This window comes from Eurypyga helias, unplaced genomic scaffold (genome assembly GCF_000690775.1).
Source record: "Eurypyga helias isolate BGI_N326 unplaced genomic scaffold, ASM69077v1 scaffold30097, whole genome shotgun sequence".
Taxonomy (NCBI): Eukaryota; Metazoa; Chordata; class Aves; order Eurypygiformes; family Eurypygidae; genus Eurypyga; species Eurypyga helias.
In genome coordinates, this window is record NW_010264113.1 from 6827 (window position 1) to 15611 (window position 8785).

Genomic DNA, 8785 nt, shown 5'->3' on the forward strand with positions numbered 1-8785 from the left:
CAAGCGTTCCCTCTTCTATATGGTTTCACCTTTTGTTTAAGCAAAGGAAATACACTGAGAAATAAATTTCCCCTTGAAACGTGTGGTCTCATACTTTACTACTGAGAATAACATTGATTATTCAAACCTTCGGCGGTACAAGTCAGGGGTGGAGAGCCGGCAGTCTTGGGTTCTTTTTCAGCTCCATGCTCAGACGTTGGGTAGGACCTTTATTTGGTTTAAATTATTTAGTAATCTGATACCTTGAGCAGCCTCCCGTTTCTCATGAACTTGAAGTTGCTTCTGCCTGTGAAGTTAAGTATTTTGACAAGTGTTTTGCCTTTTTATTTTATCCTTACTCAGTGACTCTCTGAACCTGTGAAATGGCAGTGATGGGAATTACCTGCCAAGGAGCTCCTGGTCCAGCTGTCAAGCAGAAGAAGGAGCTCACAGCTACGAAGGGGCTAAACGAGACAGCTAGTGAAAAGCAGAGCAGTGTTTGCAAAGTAGAAGATTCAAAGAAGGTCATCTTTCACAGTCAGTGGAAAATCCTGAATGATGTAATCACCAAAGGAACAGCAAAAGAAGAAACAGAAGGAGGCTGTGCATCAATTTCTATTATTGCCCAAGCAGAATGTAAGTAGCAGGGCGGTCGGCTCTTCATTGAGAAAAAGGAATGTGTAATGTAGTATGAGATTTCACTCGCTTTGCACTCCTGGAGAGCTGAGCTGAAATCTATTTGTAATTTCAAGTGGGGTGGAGTTGGTGACACATCCCAGTCTCTATTTAGGAAGCTCATGAAATCTCCTAATAATGTGGCAGCATCCACTGAATAAAACATAAATAACAGAACATGTGGCCATTGCACCTTGCTGCTTTGACTAGAAATCCGTGTCCTGCTGGCTCATCTGTTCTTGGCTGACTTCTGAAAGGTGCTTTAAAAGAGTTGGGAAAAGAGAAGAAACCAGAATAAAGCTGTCAGGTGGGAAGGAGCTGGGGGATCAGGAGGTGGCAGTGCTGGGAAGCTCTCTCTTGTGGGAGGAGGATGAACATAGTGTGGGTGATGTGGCACGACTGTGTGGTGACTTGTCTGGATCACTGTCTGGCTTAGCAAGTTAGTGGAGTTGTTTCTTAGTCCAGTTGTTATCAGGAGAGACTTTGCCTGATATTGAAGACGTGTGATGATCCTGTTTTCTTTCACACAGGTGAAAACAGTCAGGAATTCAGCCCCACTTTATCAGAGAGATCCTTTATTGTCCATAGTAAGCGTTACAGGTGAGAGACCCCTTAACACGAACACCCACCCTCACTGCTCTGTGTGCTGACTTGTTCCAAATCACCCTGGCTCTGTCTGCTTACAAGAGGTTTTTTCCAAAAATAGTCCTGTTGAGATTTTCTGTCTGAGGCTCAGGAGTAGTGTGCCTTTCCCCAAACATCTTTCTCAAAACCTTTTTGTGTTGGTAGAAAATAGAAGTTTAATCACAAACCACTCAAAACACCTTTCACTGTCTAGTTGTCAGTGCCTGCTGATTGTCATCTGCCTCTATTTCTGGGTTTCCACGTTTGTTTTGAAATGACTGAGTCATTTTTTGAGGTAGAAGGATCCAGGGGAAAGTCTTTCCGTCTTTAACTGAATTGTCCTGATGCTTTTGAAACCTTGTTGTCCCCTTTGAAAAGTTGTGGGAAACTTGGGCTGCTGGTAGGGGTAGTCCTGAAAAAAAAGGAATTACTTTGTTTCTGTGGAGGGTAAACAAAAGGGGATGAGAGAAGAACCTTTGCATAATGACAGCATCAGGGACAGAGTTGTGAGGAGAAGCTGAAAGTCATAAAGGGAGAGTAACAGTTGCAATAGAAAAATGGAGGCCTGGGACTTGCTTTTCTGAAGTCATCTGGGAGTGGGACACTTTTTTTCATGATGAAGAATATGTGCTTTATTGAGGCACATACTGGACCTTTATTAAGCACTGGAGATTTATCAAGCAGCTCCAAGACTCCCTAAAGTGGGTAGCTGGGATCTGGAGTTCGGTGCTGCCTGTCTTCCGGCAGCTTTCAGACACTGAACTTGTGTCTGTGAGGTACATGGTTTGACACTGTCCCACGAACCACCTGAGAAATGCAGTGAACCATTTCTTAGAGGGTCTGTGTGGAATGCATACCAGCTGGGGTTCAGGTTCAAGGCAATGTGGTGATGCCATCACCCAGAACTCTACACTGAAACAAGGAAAAGATGGAGAGAGCAGTGCGGGCGCTGCATCACCATTCAGTAACGGTAGGTGATGTACTGCACGGATCAACACAACAATCAGGATTTCTTCATTTCAAATGCCCTGTTTTCTCTTACAACTTGATTTAAAAAATCCAACTTACTGTGTAACTGCAGGCAAGCGTTCCTCGTGAGCGTTGTATCTATTTGTAGAGACGCCCAGCTGCTGTGCTGGCCAGTGCTGTTCTGTGTGTGTATACGTTCCTAGAAGTCATACTGCAGTGTTGAGCTTTACCTGTCAGAACACTTTGGCTTTTTGAAGCTATTTTATTTGAGTTCACTTAGCCATCCTCTTTCTGTGGTGTATTTTTGTTTCAAATAGAGCAGACGTTTGTATTGCCAACATGTTCATTAATTTTAACATTTTTTTTAAATAGTTTGCATTTATACACAACCTCTGTGTTCACTATAGGTCAGAGACACAAACTGTCTCAAAGCAACCAAATTCAGTGCTTTTCCCTCTACTTTTCCATCTAGTCTTGCTGCTCCTTACAGAACTTGCCAACACTGGGAGACTCGATGCTTTGCTTCACCTACACACACCCCCTCCCCCATTTATTTCTCACAGTGTCAGATACACTACTGTGCTTTGACACTGAAGTTACAAATGCTATGTGTTAGAAGGCAAGGAGTTATGCTATCATCCTCTGTTCTTCAAATCTCAGAAGGCAGAGCTGCTGATTCTCATTCTTGGTCATAGTTGTTAACTGGAGGTGTGCTTTCACCGTCAGATCTAAGAGACTTCACGCGTTTTGGTTTCCAACAGCCGGTCAGACAGTCTCGATCAAATCCCTAACAATGTGGCCCATGCAACGGAGGGGAAGATGGCATCTACCTGCTGGAGGGGGAGGCATCGTGGTAAGACAAAGAAGAAACGTCACAAGAAAAGATCCAAGCTGAAAATACAAACAGTGGCTGCTGGCAGACGAGGTCCCAGAACTCCAGAACAAGAGAGCTGCACCCCAATTCCTGTCCAGGTGAGAATCCTTAAACCTGCCTTTCGAACTGTTGGGACCCCTGCAACCCCCTAACAATCCCTGCTTCAGTTTTGGCTGGTTATATCGAGGTTTCTGCTCAGCTGTTTTATTTTGGTTTATTTTCCAGGAGGATGAATCACACCAAAATACTCTGTACAGAAACAATTTCTGGGTTTCAGAACTTAACAAGGACTTGGTCTATGATCCACTGCCATTTGAGAAACCTGAGAAAGTTCTGTCCACAGGCAAACTCCATTCACCGAGGAGTCAGTACAAAACAGAACTGCACAAGTTGATAAGCCCTATTCAGTGCCTTAATCATGTTTGGAAACGGCATTATCAGAGGGACAGTGTTCCACAACCTGAAACTCTCCATCCTTTTATCATTTCCCACATCTGGACAGTCCCCTCCATGCCATGAAACGTAATGCTCTGGAGACGTACTTCCAGGGTGATCTCAGCTATCAAGACAGTGAGCATCGCTTATCTGGCCTCCACTTAGAGTATGATTTCCCCAAACATGGTAACCAGTCCATGAAAACCAGTTCAGACAAGATTTCTGTGGAAGAATACTTGGTGGACGCCTTGAAGGGGAGCGTGAGTCTCGGTGAGCCGCAGAATTTAGCCAGCCTAGCCAAGACGTGGAGGGGAGGCGGTCTGGACCAGAAGGAACAGTTTCATGAAGCAGATGAAAACGAAGGCGTGCTACTTAATGAGGTGATCTTCTAACACTACACTCTAGTGTCGTGGAAGGCAAAGTTTCTCCTCAGCTTCAGAAGAGAGAGGATCTGCACCCATGTGCGAGCTTCTGTGAATGGTTCTTGGTGTGGTTGAGGACGGTCAGTTAAAGATGCGGGTTTGGTGTTGGAAGGCTGTAAAGCCCCGTCTCAGATTGGTGGCTCTGATTTGTTCACTCGTTCATAAAACATATATGCTTGGCTGTGAGAAGTGTTTCTGTGCCTAGTCAGCCTGCAAACACGTCTTCTGTGTTTGTCTGTGAAAGAGCCCAGTCCATCAGGTGACCGGGCTGCAGTACTTTATTGGCTGTAGATGACCTGGACTGTCACACAGACAGAAACCAGGGACGTGAGGACTGTCACGGTGCAGAAAGCATGTCTGCTGCCTCTGCTGGGAAGCCAGCAACTCGCCTGTTGATTCTTGCCAAACACACGCCTTGGGCATAGCAAATGCACGTAGATCTTAGAGACGTGCCTTGTTTCTTCTGAATTCAGTTCTGTCTTGCCACCCAAAACTCCTCTTAGAGGACTCCTCCCCGGAATCAGTGTGACCCTGTCAGTGTCGGTGGAGTTCGGGGTGTTACTTACCTGCCTGAAAGTGTTTAAACTGAGACCCCAGGCACAACCTCAGTCTGCTGACTCTAAAAACAGTTTAGCTCGCATATGCACATCTACATACAGTCACGTGAATCTTGTTTTGTTTGTAGGATTTAGCTTCATAATCATGTCCTGCATGTGAAGGGAATAGCTGGGAGCTCCAAAGCTGTCCAAATACAGGGAGTGGCCTTCTTTTGCAGGAGTGAGGTGCACTCATTTACTGAAACAGAGCCCACAGAAATGAAGTAGATCCTCCCCTATCATAGAATCATAGAACGGTTTGGGTTGGAAGGGATCTTAAAGATCATCCAGTTCCAACTCCCCTGCCATGGGCAGGGACACCTTCCACTAGACCAGGTTGCTCAAAGCCTCGTCCAGCCTGGCCTTGAAGACATCCATATCATTCCTTCTCGAGCCCGAAGTAATGTCGTACAGGGATTTTTAGAGAGGTGCGGCCGTATCTGTCATTGTGCTTTTTCTGAAAATGTTGGTCCCTGTGCAGCTCAACAGTTAAGTGTTTCTTTCCTTGCTTTATCTTGCTTTCTGATTTTAACTTCCAGAAACTAAAGCCAGTGGATTACGAGTACCGAGAAGAGGTTCACTGGACCAAGTGTCAGAGTTCTTTGGGCATTGGCTCTTTTGGGGAAGTATACAAAATAGAGGACAAACAGACGGGATTTCAGTGTGCTGCCAAAAAGGTAATTATGTGTGAGAAAGGGGGGGTTCCTGGTACACGAAAGCACAGGGAGAAAAAGTCTTCTCCTTCCAGCTACCATGGACTTGTGGTACCTTGTTGTGCAGGTGCAGTGAAATGCTGCTGTGCTTAGGTGCAAGGGAAGACTTCAAGGTGCTGGCACGGCGAGAAGAAGCAGATGGAGAACTTGTATGTGCAGAGGGGGTCAAGCTTAGCAGCCAGAAATGGGTTCATTTGGCCTTCAGGGTGTGCTACTAAGGATCTTGGGGTTAATGCTGAAAGAGGCCAAAAGAGCAGAGATTTTGAAAGACTTTTAAGTGTGTTCCTAGTGACTACGGGGGAGAAACGGCTGTGTCAGCTGCTTATCTAAGTATTCTCATTTTAAAACACCTCTAGTGTAAATGGTGACATGGCAGGTGTTTTTCTGTTGAAAAAGGAATAAAGTAGGAAAAACATAAGGCAGTCAGCAGGCACTCAAAATGGAGAGAGCTTTCATCTGTTCAGTGAGTGTCGCGAGCAATACTGGCACATTGAAATGGGGTGATTCTGTTACAGGTGCAGCAAAGGATGTGTATTTTTCCAGAAGTTGACATCATAATCTCTTGTACCCCAAGATATGCCATTGTCATATGATGTATGAAGCTTGTGGAATGTCGCTTGAATCAGGGTATTGATTTGTAGGCAACCATGGGGGGCCTCAGAGGTGAAGGCAGAGTGACAATGCAAGTACATAATGCGAATGTAAATGTGTTGTTTGAACTTAACTCTTGAACAGTTTAATCACCTCTGTTCTCACATTACTCCAATACAAAACTTCAGAAAGTGTGTGGGAAGCATTTGTCTTAAGTACAAAAATATTATATGCAAAAAGAATTGAAACTTGGGGTTTCAATTTAAAATGTTTGCTTTTTCTTGTTTACATCGGTCTCAACATGATGTGTTGCCTAGTGGGAAGATGTAAGTGGCAAGACTAAGCCAGCTTGTCCACTTTTTTAACCATTTCATTTGTCAGCTGTAAGCAAACATATTTAAAGCAGGTAGCAAATTATTTTCTATTCTTCATCCTCACATTTTAGATGTGGAATTTTGTGGCAACATGACCAGCTTGTTTCCTGAGAGTATGTAACTGCTGAAATTATTTATTACCCGTTTTGCCAATACACAGTCTTAGAAGAAATAGCTGCTACTAGTGTGTATTTTGAGGAAGGAAGGCTGGTAGTGCTGAAAAGACAGACACGAGAGTAGGAGAAGATGAAGTCTTTCAAAATGTGTGGTGTTTTTTTTTTTTTCCTAATTGCTGGAGGATTTCAGAAGATACTTCTGTAGATCAGAAATACATCTTCTCAGGCCAAACTCTTTAAACCAGTGAGCTCTAATATGCAAATTGAACACTTCAGTATGATGTATTTGGTTTTACATCAGTAACTGCCTTCGGTTCCTGCTGCCTGCCTGTGTTAGAAGGGGACCTGACCTTCTTTCGCCATACTTGGTGTTGCAAGCACCTGCTCTCCAAATTCTTGAGATGAAAGAAAACTAGTTGTAGCTGGATTGCTGACAGTGAAGAACCATGATACATCCTTTTCCCACCAGAATCTTAATGACTCACGTTTTCCTTCTGGTCTTTAGCAAATTCTTGTTTTATTTTGTTTGGCCAAACGTAGTGAATGGAGTTTTTCTTTAACCATTTTTCTGTGCAGGCTGAGTACCACCTAAAATGGTGATAGTGTCAATCACTGTTTCTGGCCATATTGCATATGCCCTCCTGTATGGGGGCAGTTTTATTTTGCCAGGTACTGCACCATCCTTAGATATCTTTTTCCTTCTTTTATAAAAGCAGAATGCTTAAATTATCTGTATTACCTTTTTGACTGAGACGGAAATTTCCTTCTTCCTGAAGATTGCCAGTACTTAGCCATAAGTGCTCAGGTATTGCAACCTGCCATCTTTTTTTGACAAATCCAAACTTTACTAGGCTCTGAGGATGTCTCATTGTCTTTGTTCAGAATAGTTCACTGTTCCCACTTATCGCTGTACCCACTGATTTCTGTTACCAAAGGTTATCCTTGTGCTTCTGCTGTTAAACAGTGTGGGACACTCCGACCCAAGCATCAGGAAGGGTTGATTCTGTCAGGATTTATCACAGAATTTGTTCAGTGCTTCTTCTTTGTTTCTCTAGGTACAAGTTGAACACTTCCGTGCAGAGGAGTTAACGACATGTGCTGCAATAACAAGTCCTAAAGTTGTCCCCTTGTACGGAGCTGTGAAGGAAGGACCTTGGGTGACCATCTTCATGAAACTGATGGAGGGTGAGAAAGGAACAACCACAGTGGAAGCACCATTTTAACTGCTGAATGCAGTGGACATTGATCTCCTCTTCCTCCTGCCCCAGTTTTAAATCTGTTAACTCTTTGGTGTATCCAAAGTGTTTCTAGCATTAATTCCCGAGTGGGTTGGGATAGGTATGTGTAACGCCTACTGGTGTGTGGTCTTTCTTTGTGGGGGAGTTGTTTCCAGCCCTGCCTCACTCCCGTTCAGGACGTGTCTCTTGAACAGCATCTGCAGATCCTTACTAAAACACATAGCAGGTGCTGGTCTTTGCTTTCATGTTTATTTGCACAGCCCCGTGTAGAGCACATTGGACTGGAACGGAGATGCTGTATCAAACCTATATGCTTCCAGTGCCTGATGCTCTTTTCCAGCTGAGACCATGGCAAACACAGCCCATGAAGAATCACCTGATCAGTAGTGCCTAGAAGTGTGATAAGATCACAGAGTAGTTGCTTGTGATACAAAGCAACACCATTAAACTGACACGAAGCAACAGACTTCATCAAAGAGGCCGGTTTTTGTGGGCAATAAGAACTCTGGGAATACACAAAAGGAACAGACCCACGTGTGGAAGATAAGGGCTGTCAGACCTGGCAGTTCTCATTTCATCATCAGAAACAACAAGGAACACTGATGGTGCTGGGAAGACTGTAAAGATAAGCTAACATGGACTCTCTGGATTCTTTTCTAGGTGGCTCACTAGGTCAGCTAATTAAACAGAGCGGCTGCCTCCCAGAGGACCGGGCCCTCAGTTATTTGGGCCAGGCATTAGAGGGCTTGGAGTATCTTCATGCTCAGAACATTCTCCATGGAGATGTAAAAGGTAGGAAGGTACTTAAGGTACCTTGTTCTTCCCTTTTTCTTACAAGAAGCAAACTGCTTGGAGATTAAGTTACTGAGTGGCAAAATGTTATTTACTAGACTAAGCTCTAATCTCAAATGTAGAGCTTAACTTGGTTCTAAGCAGCTGGGCATGTGATACTTGTCACCTCCATCTTTCTGTCATCCGGTGGGTCTGATGGGCTATTTGTCCAGGCTGTCCCACCACTGGGGTAGAGGAGGAATCTCCAGGACAGGTAATTGGTAGCTCATAAATAGAGATAATTGTAGTTGTATACTTGCTTAAGCCAGTGATGCTCCACAGGAATAATAGGCCTTGGTTTGGGCTCAAAAAATTGTGGTTCTGTGGGCTTTTGACCATTTCCCCCCC

The 8785-nt window shown here is 44.2% G+C and overlaps 1 protein-coding gene across 1 annotated transcript in view; it reads left to right on the forward strand.

Annotated features, from left to right (window-relative positions):
- The first annotated feature begins 345 nt into the window (after nucleotides 1-345).
- The window catches only part of MAP3K14 (mitogen-activated protein kinase kinase kinase 14), a 15417-nt gene continuing 6977 nt past the window's right edge, over nucleotides 346-8785 (forward strand). The window contains 8 exon segments of the mRNA XM_010156300.1: nucleotides 346-615; nucleotides 1185-1254; nucleotides 3009-3219; nucleotides 3347-3599; nucleotides 3602-3936; nucleotides 5114-5251; nucleotides 7424-7553; nucleotides 8267-8398. Of these exon segments, the coding sequence (XP_010154602.1) occupies nucleotides 363-615; nucleotides 1185-1254; nucleotides 3009-3219; nucleotides 3347-3599; nucleotides 3602-3936; nucleotides 5114-5251; nucleotides 7424-7553; nucleotides 8267-8398 (1522 nt within the window). The 5' untranslated portion in view covers nucleotides 346-362.